The sequence below is a fragment of the Mus caroli genome, chromosome X, assembly GCF_900094665.2.
Source record: "Mus caroli chromosome X, CAROLI_EIJ_v1.1, whole genome shotgun sequence".
In the NCBI taxonomy this organism is placed as follows: domain Eukaryota; kingdom Metazoa; phylum Chordata; class Mammalia; order Rodentia; family Muridae; genus Mus; species Mus caroli.
This window is the reverse complement of record NC_034589.1, coordinates 155,488,977-155,503,823: the sequence shown is the minus strand read 5'-3', so window position 1 is coordinate 155,503,823 and position 14,847 is coordinate 155,488,977. Positions and strand designations below refer to the sequence as shown.

Below are 14,847 nucleotides of genomic sequence, written 5' to 3'. Positions count from 1 at the left end.
GCGCTCTAGCTACCCTGGTGCTGATCCGGCCGGATGAGGCCTGTGGCCCTACTCAGGCCGGTTTCTGCTTCCCTAACTAATGCAGTCTCAGGTCCCGCGGGCAATTGGATTCTTAGTTGCTTTTTTATTCTTTACAAATTTCATACATGTATACAATTGAATTAGGTTTTGCTCAGCTTGTCTTACCTTGGAATCATATTAACCCATCTAAACAGGTACTTTCTTCCTTGTGATCTCCTTTTCTTTGAGATAACCTAAAGAAAAATGTCCTGGCTCACATCCCATCCATTTCTGCCCCAGGTCTTGAATTAACCAGACTTCCAAAGACAGCAGATTCCTTTGCTTAGAGATAGAGATAGTACATCAACCTTTCAGGGTTAAAAAGTAAACCTTTATTGTGTCTTTCTAATCTAAACCAAATATTAGGATAATCATCTGTCACCAGAAGTGAAAGGGAAGCACCTTACTGAGCAATTCCTGCAAATACTTGTAGATAGGAAGAAGTGACAGGATTAGAAAGTTTGCATTTGGGGGAAGGTATTCAAAGTAGCTTCACAGTGGAGAGAGACTGGCTGTCACTGCCTGGAAACCAGCCATGGATTTCGCTCGCTGTAACTGCAGGAGAATTTGCTATGTTAGTACCTTATGTGGGATCTTGGTGTTGGAAACATAAAAATAATGTCTATTCTGTCTTATTTTTCAATTGCTGTGATGAGATACCATGACCAAAGCAACTTATAAGAGAGTTTAATTTGGGATGCATAGTTCCAGAGGATAAGCATCCATGACAAGCATGGCTGGGAATATGAGAGCAGGCAGGCATGGCACAGGGGTACTAGCTGAGAGCTTATATCTGGATCCACATGCATAGCAAGAGGCAAACAGAGCTATCAGGAATGGCATAGGTTTATCTGACCTCTAGTGACACTTTTCCTCAAAGGCCATACCTCTTAAGCTCTCCCAAACCCTTCCACCAACTGGAGACTACATATTCTAACATAAATATCTTTGCTTTGAACAGACTTACTGAACTACAATTCATGTATTTCCCAATGACCCAACTAAAGTGTAAAATCTGATGGCTGTTAGTGTATTCCCACAGTTGGCACCATGATTGATGACAAAACACTTTCTTTACAGCTTCACCAAATCCTCCACATCCCTTAGCCATAGTTTCACCTCCCTCCATCTTGCCAGGCTCCCAACCCTAGGCAACCTCTTATTTACTTTCTCTCCATGGATTGGTAAATTCTAAACATTTTCATAAATGAGATTATGCAGTACATAGTCTGTATCTTTATCACTCTCACGTTTTCAGGATTCACACATACTGTACAACACATTAGAACTTCATTTCTTTCCAGCTTCTGGCTATTATAAATANGGCTGCTATGAACATAGTGGAGCATGTGTCCTTCTTACCAGTTGGAACATCTTCTGGGTATATGCCCAGGAGAGNTATTGCTGGATNNTCNGGTAGTACTATGTCCAATTTTCTGAGGAACCGCCAGACTGATTTCCANAGTGGNTGTACAAGCTTGCAATCCCACCAGCAATGGAGGAGTGTTCCTCTTTCTCCACATCCTCNCCAGCATCTGCTGTCACCTGAATTTTTGATCTTAGCCATTCTGACTGGAGTGAGGTGGAATCTCAAGATGTCCCTCAACAGAGGGATGGATACAGAAAATGTGGTACATTTACACAATGGAGTACTACTCAGCTATTAAAAATAATGAATTTATTAAATGCTTGGGCAAATGGATGTATCGGGAGGATATCATCCTTAGTGAAATAACGTAATCACAAAAGAAGTCACTTTATATACACTCACTGATAAGTGAATATTAGCCCAGAAACTTAGAATACCCAAGATACAATTTGCAAAACAGAAGAAAATCAAGAAGAAGGAAGACCAAAGTGTGTATACTTCATTCCTCCTTAGAATAGGGAACAAAATACCCATGGAAGGAGTTACAGAGACAAAGTTTGGAGCTAAGTCGAAAGGATGGACCATCAAGAGACTACCCCACCTGGGGATCCATCACCACCAAACCCAGACACTATTGCATACATCAGCAAGATTTTGCTGAAAGGACCCNGATATAGCTGTGTCTTGTGAGGCTATACCAGTGCCTGGCAAATACAAAAGTGGATGCTCACAGTCATCTATAGGATAGAACACAGGGCCCCCAATGGAAGAGCTAAAGAAAGCACCCAAGGAGCTGAAAAAGAAAATCCTCTGTTCATTCATCTTTCCTCTCCCTCAACCCCTAGGTCTGTACTGATCTTTTCTAACTATATATAGTTTTGCCTTTCCAAGATTGTCATGCAGTTGGGGTAGTGCAGATTAATGATATTCACTTGGTAATATGCATATGAGTGTCCTCCATGACTTTAGTTTCCAAGACAGTGTCTCATATAGTCCACACTAATCTCATACTCCCTTTGTAGCCAAACCCGGCATGAATGTCCGATCCTCTTGTTTCCATCTCCTGAGAGGTTGGGTTATAGGCATGCTTCACCATGCCCTATGTAAGGCATGGGGTGGAGCTCAGTGCTTCAGGCTTGTCAAACACGCATTTCACCAACTGAGGGGCATCCTCAGCCCTGTCCTCAGTGTCTTTTCATGGTTTGATGATTTATTTTCTTTTTTTATCCGCCATATCACCCTGAATGAACCCCATCTCATTGGATTCATTTTCTTTTGTCCATGAGCAGTATACCATCACCTGGGCATATCATAATTTACTTAGCTTTTCACCTACTGAAGGATAGCTTAGATGTTTCTGAGTTTTAAAATATAGACACAAAAGAACAAAACCTTTGTAAAAAAAATCCATGTGCACACTCTTTTGCCCACTTTCATACTGAGTTCTCTTTTGTTTATTGAATTGTGGTCATTTTTCCACACCACATTCTAGACACAAATTCCTCATGAGATATAGTATTTATAAACATTTTCTACCACTCCTTGAGTTCTCTTTTACCTCCTTGAAACTTTTCTGAAGTACAAGCCCTTCTTTATTTTAGTTTTGATGTCCAGTTTGTACAGTTTTGTAGTGGCTGCTGCTTATGATTTTAATATCATATCAATGAAATCATTGCTCGAGCCAAAGTCATGAAGACTTGTACAGGTTTTCTTCCATGAATTTTATAATTTTACCATTCTCATTGAATTATCTTCCCTATTTTGAATGAACGAGTATGGTTTGATGTTCTTACCCTTTTACAGATAACAAAAGAGCAGATGAATGAAGTGGGCATCTGAAGCAGCTGGAAGGAAATACAGAAACAACTTCAACTGTTGCAAAACCTATGTGATGGATACATTTTTTTAAGTCGATTTAAACAATTTTCAAAAGAAGTAAATAGGGAGAAATTAAAATCAGCAAAGCACTTGGTGACAAATGAGAATGTCACACTATTCTGGGACAAGTGGGAACAAGGTTGAACCCACTTTAGGAAATGTGGGGGTGCCCTGTGGTATGTGCAAGTGCTCATACATGTTGTGCTTGTATGTGTACAGAGGTGGACAAAGTATCCTGCTCTGTCATTCTCCTTCCCTCCTTTCTCCCCTTGAGTCAAAGTCGATAACTGAACATGAAGCTTGGCTGGCAGCCAACAAGCCCCAGAAATCCTTTTGTCTCTGCTCACCTAACCCTCAGAACAGGGTTTTACCTAGCCTTTACTTAGGGTGCTGGGGATCTGAATTCATGTCTTCAAGGATGCTCAGCAAGCTCTTTTACCCACTGGGCCACCCTTGAGGCCCCACCTGAGGTTCTTTTGAATCTAGTTGTGGATAAGCTTAAGTGTTTTATAGTTAGCTCTGAGTTATTTGCTAAGAAAATGGACTTGTCAGGGGACCTTGGCTTTGAGTGCTCTTGAAACACTTTGCTGAAAGGCAGCAGCTACTAACCAAACCTGGCTGTCCCACATTTCCAGTGTGGCAAAGTCACATTCCAGATTGCAATGTGTACTTTGTAGGTATAAAATGTACATCATAGTTGGAGGGAATACTACCAAAACAAGACAATGAACATCTCATTAATCTTCTCATGTTGATTACATGTTGGAATAATACTAGTTTGGATATTTTGTATTAAATAATGTGTATTATTAAAATGAGGACACTGGATACTTCATGGTTTTTCAAAATGTAGTTATGCCCCAGTACAGGGGTGGGTAGGGGAGCAGGGTGGAGGGAGGGTATAGGGGACTTTCAGGATAGCATTTGAAATGGAAATGAAGAAAATATCTAATACAAAATTGAAAAACAGTTTGTAGTATATGCACTTGGGCCAGCACTGTTCTAAAGTGAAAAAGATTGCGCTGGAACCCTCACGGTCTGATGCCTTTGCTACCTTTAAATAGCTATGCAGTTTTGAGTTATTTCTTCCATACACGAACCCTAGGTGACAAATTCAGTCAGCAAACATACAAGAAACCTCAATGTATGAAAAGAAGAAAAAAATGAAACAGAAAATACAAGATATAAATCTGTCCCTAAGTTCATTCCTTTCCAATCATAAAGGAAGTCACATATTAACAATGGAAATTCTCATCACTTTAGTTTTGCTACAAATATTTCAATCTTAAAATAACGAACATTGTACAATATGGGCAAGGAATGACAACCTCTGTGTACAGATTATGTGGCCTTTTAGTCTTCTGAATGTATACTGTGAGTAGAGGCTGTGTGGTCCAGGAGCCCCTCACTCTACTCAGAAAGAGATTTTCCTGTGGCAGAACTTTGGTGGACTTAATATGCAATTCCTTGGTTTATTCACACCATGCTGATTCTGACCATGTGACTTTAGGCAGCAGGATATTAGCAAGCAAGGTGCAGCAGAGCACAGTGCTAGTAAGTGTTTGCTCACAAAGCTTATCTTATTTTTATTTATTGGTATTTTTTTTTTTGGGTAGAAGGAGCGTAATATCTCTCTCTCTCTCTCTCTCTCTCTCTCTCTCTCTCTCTGTCTCTCTTTGTTTCTCTCTGTAGGTCTTTTTCTGTCTTTTTTTTTTGACCTTTTGGAAGACTCCTGCTGGCAACTCTTAGTTACCTTGTCAGGAAGCCTGAAAGGCCACCAGGGAAAGTGCATACTGAGGAAGCAAGGCCAGAAGGTCACTGACAACTGATTCTTTCCCTGGGGTCATTGTGCCTAGAGGCACTTTCACTTGTTGAAAACGGTAAAGAATGACTACTGGTTTCTTGTGGGTTGAGCCTAGGAATGCTTTTAAGTATCCTACATACACAGGAGAGCCCCACAACAAAGAATTACCCAGTCTGTCAGTTGAGTGACAGTTGGAGGTCAAGGTTTTTCCACAACTTGCCCCCTGTGGATCAAGGACAAAGGTGCTTAGGAGAGAAACTGTTCACCCAAAATCTATAGCTGCTCTCTTAAGCCTGTCCATTGCTCAGTGTCGGCTTCGTGCTCAGTTTGTTACTTAGGATGATTTTTGTTGACTCCCATTAGTATCCCCATCAACTGTAAGCACAATTTGCCCCTTGAACACTCAGCATTCAAGGACAGTTCCTCAATAACCACACTCCTTGTCAGGACAACAGGGACATTTCATCTCGTGCTATATCAAGGTCACAATTTAATCTTAGCTTCTAGAATCTCATCTATGAATTAACCTCCAGATTGGGTGCTTTAACATAGTATTTTATGTTTCATCAGTTTTGTTATCAAAGAATCCTAGGCTCCCACACTGATCAGCAACTACTTGCCTCCTGATAAAAGTATGTATATATTTAGAGAAATGCCACAGTTGACAAATTTTGCCTGAGACAAATATTTAAAGACAGAAAAAATTACAGTAAAATTGCTGATGATAAATTTTATTAAGGTGAGTTTAAGTATAATTAATATAATTCAGTCAATAAAACTTTTAGACATGTGTTTGGATATGAGTGTAAATCTCATCTCTATGATAATTTATTACAAAAATTTTATTATTAAATACAGTTATTTGCCACTGAACATGTGGGATGTTTTGAGAAAAACGTAATAAGGTTAATTCATGATCATGTAAGCAATGTAGAGTGCACATAAATGAACCAAGACAGCTGGAACATCATTAAGCATTATAATATTAATGGTGTGGTCTGTCATCTGAATCTTTATGCAGCATATACTGGGTGTAGCTTAAAACCCACTGTAGGTAGATTGTTGCTGCTGCAGTTGTTTTTGAGACAAAGTCTCACTATATAGTATAGGCTGGCCTGGGATTCTTAGTCCCCAAGCCTTAATCTCCCAAGTGATAAGATTACTTATATCATCACCTTGGCTCTTTTAAGAAATACAATAGGATATGTACATCTCTGTCAGCAGAATGAAAAGGAACAGAAATGCAATGGGAGTGTTGCTTTGGAGAACCACTAGAGCAGTCACTGGAGTTTCAAAGGAAACCTTTTCATAAATTCAATTTGCTTGGGTTTGAGGAACCTTAGGGGATTTGAGAGACACAGTTTCAACAGGCCAGCTAGCCTTCAACGGAAAGATCCACCTGCCTCTGCCTCCAGAGTGCAGAGATTAAAGGCTGACACCTTTGCAAAGTTCAAGAAAGGGCCCAGAAGCAAAATCCCCAAAGATATGGTCAATCTAAATACTCTCCCAAACTCCAATCACACAAGAAGTGCCTTTAGAGTGGGCCACAATTCAAGGGCAAGTAGTCTTTGTTGTATATGGCAAGCCAATTTTCAGTAGACAGTGGTAGAGCCCAAGCAATTATCTGGCAAGGTTAATCTGTCTCTGAAAGCTTTTAAGAACTGTAAGTCAGGATCACTAGTGCACTCCTTCAGGAGCTCAGGATGAATCTCCTTTCCTTAAGTGTGCTTTTGTGCCCAGTGATTGGCTCTGATACTGCATTAGCTACTTTAGAAATGCTGAGGTGGGGGTTGAGGACAGGGAAAGCAAAGGACTCTGGGGGAGGGGGGTTGCGGGAGCTGGGGTGGGGGTGGGGGTAGTCTGGCTCTAGAGAATCCAAGGGACAGGAAGTTGTGAAGAGAGCCTGAGAGCCAGCCTATCTACATAAAAACAAGGACTCAGAAGGAATTGGTGAGAGGCAACTGACCACTTGAAAACAGGCTTTCCTCTTGTGGCCAAGCTTAGGGTTCAAATGGTGGCTGTCATCAATGACTCCTTTACAGAGCAGCACACATTTAGGAGCTAGACGGTAACATTTTCAGGTTTTGTGGACCTAGAAGCAAAAGACAAGAAATAATGTGGGCACTTATATAATAAGAAAAAAAAAACCCAAAAATTTCAGCTTTTGTTGAAAAAATTGGAAGACAAAATATTTGAGCTCATTTTTTAAAATATACATCTAAATTAAATGAGAAAGAGAATTCTTGTTGGTGAGAAACCCTTTTCTTAGTCCATCTTCAAACGTAGTATATATCACCACTTCAAGTGCAAACATGCTTCATTCCCGTGTGCAAATACAAACCGATGTGTGGCTCTGGCCTATGTAGACACGGTGTGCACTTGAAGCCCGGGTATCACCTCTGGGTTCTGAGCTTCCGGGTTGAAAGGCTGCTCCTGGCTGTGAGGCACCACATGGCCCCTTCCTGCAATAGCTCACTGTGCCCACTTTATCTGGTTGGTTGACCTCCCCATTTAAAGGCAAGTCAGGAAGTCCTATGTGGAGCATGGAGCTCCCCTACGGAGCAACTGTACTTGGGTGCTTCGGGACCACCCAGAGCTTCAAACCCAGATGCCCAGCCTGCGTGGGCAGAAGCAGCCTCCCAGCACCCTCCAGCGACTCTTCAGCTGCTCCTCCTCCCTCTGGCTCCTCCCCCGGCCCTCCCCTCCCCTAGATCCTGCTGCTGCGTTTTCCCGCTTCACCAGCAGCCTCGGCCACCGCAGCAGCAGCAGCAGCAACAGCAGCAGCAACGGTAGCAGTAGTCTGCATCACAGTCGCTTTCTCCTTCTCCAGCGCGCTCCTCAGTCCCTGGTCACCATGCCTAACATCGTGCTCTTCAGCGGCAGTTCTCACCAGGACCTGTCGCAGCGTGTGGCCGATCGCCTGGGCCTGGAGCTGGGCAAGGTGGTCACCAAGAAGTTTAGCAACCAGGAGACCAGGTGGGAGCCTCGCTCGGGCTGAGGCAGGGGCCAAAGCATGCCCAGGCCAGCTCCGCGGGCGGGCGTCATGCTCTCCCTTCCGGGGCGGGACGGCAACAACGCGGCTGCAGAGCCAGGGCGGCTGCGCCGGGGGAGAAAGAAGTTCAGCAAGGGACCCCCACCCCCAACCCCCAACCCGGGTCACCCTGGAGTCTCTGCGCGTGTCCTCTGGCTGTTGCCCTTCTGGTGGCTGGGCCTCCAACACCCGGACTTCGGCGACCTGTCGACCCTTGGGCACCCCAGGCCCCTCTTTTGCACCGGCTCCCCTGGTGTCTTCAGTCCGGAAGGACAAAATCGGGGCAGTTACAGAGCATCTGAGAGAGTGGGCGCAGTCTGTGGGCATCACTTCGGTGCCGGGAATGGTGGGGGCGGGGAGACATCGGTGGATCCGCCCGCCCCAGTTTCCAAGTCTCTGCCAGGCAGAAACCCAGAATTCTGCATGGTTGAAAAGGCTCTGCACGGGTCCTGAGCACTGGGTTTATCCCAGGGAAACTTTCGAATGCCACTTCCAGCCGCTGGCGATCAGAGTACTGCCAGCTGCTCAGGTGACTCTCCAGAGCAGCAGGCTGGCCAAGCGCTGCCTTATCCAGAAAGGTGGGTTTGTGCGGGAGTTAGACAGAGCGTGGGAAAGCGAGACGCACGTGTTGAGCGCTCCCACCCTTCCTTTAAACTTTGTTGCATCTATTATTGCGAATCGCTTCTTTGTGTTTGTGGAGCTTAGCTGCGCACAGCAACAAGACCCCAGTTTGTTCAAAATTCCACCGGTTTCTCACATTAGCAAAAGGTGCCACCAGGCAGGCGGAAGCCCTCCTTAGCTTAGACTAGGGATTCCTTGTCCTACTTGCCCAAAGCCAATTTCTTTTCCCGAATTCTATTTAGCACAGTTAACCAACTATACAGTGCACAGCGACAGATAACCGTTCTATATTTAGCAGCGTACAAATTCATTCCGCAAGTTTTACAGACAAAAAAAAAAAAAAAAAAAAGGGACCATTCTCCGTATTTACAAAAGTTAACTTAGAAACGGATTGTAGACACAAATGTCAAAACTAAAACTGAAATTTCCAGAAGGAAGCAAAAAATCTTGATGATGGAATCAATCGAGAATTTGGTTGTGAGATTAAGGGCGTTTGTTTGTTTGTTTCCTTTTTGTTGTTTTATTTTGGTTTGGTTTTCGTTTTCTGGGACAGACTTTTGCTATGTGTTTAGGCTGGTATTGAACTCACCCAGGTAGTAGTCCAGGTAGGCTTCAAACTCACAGGAGTACCCTTGTTTCTACCTCCCAAGTATTAGAATTACAGGTGTGTGTGTGTGTGTCATCAGACCCAGTTAGGTTAATATTGATGACAAAGATGATTTTTTCTAGAGGTTATATGAATCCCGTGTGACCTTTTCTAGGTGGTAAACTCCATTTACACAGCTTGGGTGATAATAGAAGAAACCTGTGGACAATTCAGGCGAAAGAACTGCCACTTTGTTTACTTATTGATATTACATCCTGATTGCAGTCCTTCCTCCTCCAAGCCACCCCCCTAAAATAAATTAATTAATGGGGAAACAAAAGGAAATAATCCAAACCTTCCAGGAGTCGGCAACAAGAAAACAGCAATGAAATGAACTGTGACATTGAATTAAGAACAGTGAAAATTTTATTTTCGTAAGTTAAAAACAACAACATCAACAAAAGAATGCCACTCTGGGGTTGGGGAATGTAGGTCAGTTGATAGAGTTGCTTGCAGGAGTTTGCATGAAGCCCTGGATATGGTCCACTGTGCAGCATCAGATCAGGATGTGCTGGCACACACTACATGCTCAGCCCTTGGGTAGAAGAAGCCAGAGAAGTGGGAATTCAAGAGCATTTTTGGCTACATTTTCTAGTACAGAGGATATATTCCAGGTCCTTGTGTATGCTAGGCAAGAAGATTCAACCACTGAGCTCCATCCCCAGCGCCCTTTGTAGACTTCAATAAATGGAGGGTGCTCTAGGACTTTGGAGAAGGATGGAGCTAGGTTTGGACATAGCAAGATTTTGTTAGTCCTTGTCCAAGTTTCAGCGGCTGTGGAGGAACAACTAGAATAAGCCTCTTTGTTTAGAAGGTGTTATCATGTAAATAAAGGAGCGGTTCTGGAGGGAGTGGGTTTTGAAAGGGTAACTGAAGCAACCCTTCTTTGTAATCTCAGTGCAGCACAATGCTGCAAGGCCTGGCTAATCTCCATCATCTGGGTGAGTAAGGGTTTACTACTCCAAGTCCTATATCAGCTGATAGGGGAAACTTACTCAGATGTTCAGGCGGGATTGTTCGTACATTTATTTAAATAGAAAGAAGCCTTGTCTCTAGTTTGGGTTATCTTTTCACCACTTTTGATCCTGAGAACGCCTAAGCTTGAGAAGACCCCTCAGCTCTACTTTCTGTCGAATGGGTTGAGGTTTTGTTCTGTTCTGTCTGGTGTAGTGGATTTGCTTTCCCTTTCTTTGAGCCAAGTTCTCATGAGGTCTAGGCTGGTCTGGAGTTCACTGTGTCGCTAAGTCTGCCCTTGATTTCATGCTCCTGCCCTCACCTCCCATGCGCGGATCATAGAGTACATGTCCCAGGACACCTTGCTACATTTTATGTTCTATCCCATAGAACATTTTAAAAGGTTAATGTGTCAACTTTTCTCACAAACTACACAGAGGTGGTGGTTGATTCCCCCCACACACACACACACACTCGATTCTCAAATTAGGTGTTCCTGTTTGACTGTGGAGATGAGAAAACAAAGGGCAAAAGAAAAAGGAAATGGATTCAATGTATGTAAGGTACTTTTTCTTCAGTGCCTCTTGCTGAGTGAGGAGCAGAAGTCTGAATGTTGTGCCCTGGCCCTTAGCACCTCAGATCCTAGTTTTCTTAAATGCTACTTAATCAGACAGGCACTCTTCGTCTTATATCTTCGTCTCTTACCTTTTCATCTGTGAATTATTTCCATTGTGCAGGGAGAAGTGCATTCCAGCTTCTCTCCCAACCCCAGCAAATGCTCCATGATTTAGAGGACAGTGTTCGTGGTGGGAATCCCTGGTCTCTTGTATTTTTTACCCTGAGTTCTTGGTGATTTGTTAAGAACTCAGGGGCTTAAAGCAATCAGTGTTCATTTGGTTCCCAGACCTGAAGTTTGTGCAGATCAGAGCAAGAAAGGCTTGTTTCTATCTCCATCGAGGGCTGCTAGGGTGGATACTGAGGCCACAGGACCAATTTTTGAAGATAGCTTTCCCACATGGCTGATAAGTTTGGCTAGCTTTTGTCAGGATGTTTTGACTAAGAATCACTCCACAGGGCTGCTTGGGTTCCCTTCTAGCATTGGAGCTTTGTTCCAAGAAGGAGAGTTTCAATACACAGGAAGTAGTTAAGTACCAGTTTGTTATGGCCTGGGCTTAGAGGTTGGCATATCATCACTTCGATAACATTGTTTTGGCTAAACACAGTGCCCTCTTAGGTCTAGGGAAGGCACTTAGATTCTAAGGACAGGACCTAGATCCTGTTCCACAGTAGAAAGAAGTGTTATAATTGTCGTAGTCATTAGGTATTGAGTCAGTCATATACTTCAGCCTTGCTGTTTGAGGGTCTTCTGTCTTTGGGCTGATGCACACAACCCATTAGAGACCTCCACTACAGATTGTAAATAGAAGCAGAACTGGCTTTGGAAGAAATGTTACCATGGTGTTTCCTGTGCTCCCCTGGACTGCTAGTCCTAGGAGGATTGCAGTTCCTTAGTGAGGAAAGGCAGGCCAAAGAATGTGATCTTGTGGGGATAAACAGTCATAAGACCAAAACTTGGGAAACTTTCTGTAAAGAGCCAGATCGTAAATATTTTAGGCATTGTGTACCACATGTCTCTGTTACTGCTTTGTTTTACAGATCTGTAAGCTACAAGTGCTGCATAGGTCAGCAGGGCTGCCTTTCTTCCTGAAGCTTCAAGGGTAACTCTATTCTCATGCCTTTTTTAGTTTTCTTTTCTTTTCTCTTACAGGCTCATGCAGCCCCAGGCTAGCCTTGAACTTCAGATTCTCCTGCCTCCACATTCCAAGTACTAAAATCACAGATGTGTGTCACCATACCTGATTTTACCTACTGATGGGGATCAAACTTCATGTATATTGGGCAAGCATTCTACCAAATAAGCTATAGTCCCAGTCCCCCTTTTCAGCTTGTGGACACCCTGCAGCCCTGGGACCTTGGGACCTTCATAAATAGAGTATCTTTCTGGTTGGATTTAGTCATCACATCTGTTTCTACTCTTCTAGTCTTCCTCTTCCATCTTGAAGGCTAGCCATTATCACATGCAGTTAAATGTAAATAGTTACATATGACCTTTCTGTTTTAAGATCACCTGATTAGCATGACTAATTCCACCTGGACATACACATCCCTTTTGCCATATAATCTAACATATTCGAAGGAATGCGATATAAATGTCTTTGGAGGGTATTCATTACTGGGACTACCAACCATTAGTGTGTGTGTGTGGGAGGGTGTATGTGTACAAAAACAGGGTGAGCACTGTATTTTGTCAGCCCCTGAGCTATGTAATACTTGCTTTCCAAATTAAGTCAGCGCTATGCATGATGGAATCTTGTTAAATTTCAAATTATTTGTGTGCAGGTATATGCACATGAATGTGTACACATACGTGGACGCCAAAGAAGAACTCTGAGGAGTCAGTTCTCTTTTGCACTTGAAGAAGGATTGTTCTTGCTACTGCCATGCTGTATACTCCATGCTGTCTGCCTCCCAAGCTTCTAGATCTTTCTCCTATCCAAGCCTCCCACCTCTCCATCAGCGTTCTAGAGTTACAGATTCATGGCACCACATCCAACTTTCTCTGTAGGTTCCAGGGACTGAATATAGATTGTTAGGCTTGTGGAGCATCCATCTGCTTTTATCTACTAAGCCACCTCATTAGCCCAAGAATTGTGTTCACTCTTTAGCACTCACAATCAGGAGATGTGTTTCCGTTTCTTTTTGTGTACTGTAGCATCCATAGCAGAGAACCTTAAGCAGCAGTGTGAGCAAATAGCAAAACTAGTTTTTCGGAGCCCCGCATGGTGGCTCATGCCTGTTATCCTAGCACTTAGATGGAGGCAGGAGGAAGAGGAGTTCAAAGTTATCTTGGCTTTGACTATAAGAGTGTGCCACCAAACCAGATTCTGATGGTGTATTTTTAAGTGGCTATATTCAGGTGGGCACAGTGAAGTTCTCTGTATTAAAGTTTTTTTTCAGTACAGGGGATGGAATTCCAAGGGTTTCATATGTGTTGATGCAAATAATCTACCATTGAGCTACTTGGACAACCCCAGTTTTCCAAATTGTATTTCAATATAAGAAATTACACAGGCCCGAAGAGATGATTCAGATGGTTCAGACTGCTCTTCCTCATTTCAATTCTCAGCAACTGAGGTGGTGGGTCACAACCATCTGTAATAGGATCTGATGCCCTCTTCTGGTGTGTCTGAAGACAGCCACAGTGTACTCACATAGATAAAATAAATAAGTAAATCATTTTTAAAAAGACAATGAACAGGTTCAACTTTTCAAAAAAAGAAGTTACACAGAGGCAAAATTCAGTTCAAGTTTTTTTTTTTTTAAAAAAGTTACACAGAAGCAAAATTCACAGAATGTTCATAGTGTCGCATTTTGATTTGATTGTGTGTGTGTGTGTGTGTGTGATATGTACATGTCTGTGTGGTCATGTGTTCATAGTGTCTCAGATAAATCAAATTGTTCCAAATCTTGGATCAGGATTGCCATTTTAAAAGCAGAGTTCTGCCAGAGCTGATCTGACTCTTTGTGCTGTGATACTCTGTTGTGGATATACCAGGATGCATGACGCTTTCCTTCTCTCTGGCAGCCAGAGAACATGGATGTGCTGATTCAGCTCATTCTGAATACCCCAGAAACCTTTAGACATGTGCTTTTCAAAGCCTTGGCTACTATACGACTTAACTCTTTTCTCCAGGTGCTACAGGATGACAACCAGCAAAGCAAGGAAGTATACCACAAAACAAAACAAAACAAAACAAAACAAAACAAATTACAGAAAGTCAAAACTGGTGTGCAGCCAAGAGGTAGAGAGAGTGTCTATGGCAGCTGGGCCATTCCTGTCATTGAGCTGTGGGTAGTAGGATGTGGAGATGGACTTGAAGACTGACACTAAGAGTTTGAAATTCTGAATGGGCTGTGGGGTGGCATCTGTAGCAAATAAAGTTTGGCAGAGAAAAGGCTAAAGTAAAAGGTGCGTGCATGCGCACACAAACACACACACACATCGAAACTCAGGCTTGAGAGAAAAATACGAATGTTGATTTAGTTCACCTCATGGCTCAGCTCTGATCTTCATTTCCAGAATTCAAATGGAGCTGTCCGTTTTTAGCTTTAGTACTGATGCGTATTGACATGATGGCGAGGTGGGAAGTGTTCGTCTGCATGATGGGGAAGAGAGGAAGAGGTGTTAAATCCTCATCTTCCATAGTGAGAAGTCAATATCTGATGCTTCATGAAAAATTAGGATTTGGGCCTTGGATGTTAGCTGGAGACTTGAAAATAAATCTCTATTGAAAAAGCCATCAAAGATTGAAATTGCTTATCTCTGGGCTCTTTAACTGTTATAAGCCTTACAGAATAAATGTGCATCTCTCTCTCTCTCTCTCTCTCTCTCTCTCTCTCTCTCTCTCTCTCTCTCTCTCTCT

At 42.9% G+C, this 14,847-nt stretch overlaps 1 protein-coding gene across 2 annotated transcripts in view; it reads left to right on the top strand.

The window, feature by feature from the left end:
* Positions 1–7,805: 7,805 nt before the first annotated feature.
* The window catches only part of Prps2 (phosphoribosyl pyrophosphate synthetase 2), a 37,786-nt gene continuing 30,744 nt past the window's right edge, over positions 7,806–14,847 (top strand). The window contains exon 1 of one of the 2 annotated variants that reach the window (XM_021152857.2): positions 7,806–8,087. In XM_021152857.2, coding sequence (XP_021008516.1) covers positions 7,966–8,087 — 122 coding nt within the window. In that variant the 5' untranslated portion in view covers positions 7,806–7,965. The remainder of the gene's footprint in view (positions 8,088–14,847) is intronic. The other variant, XM_021152858.2, reaches the window with a different exon arrangement.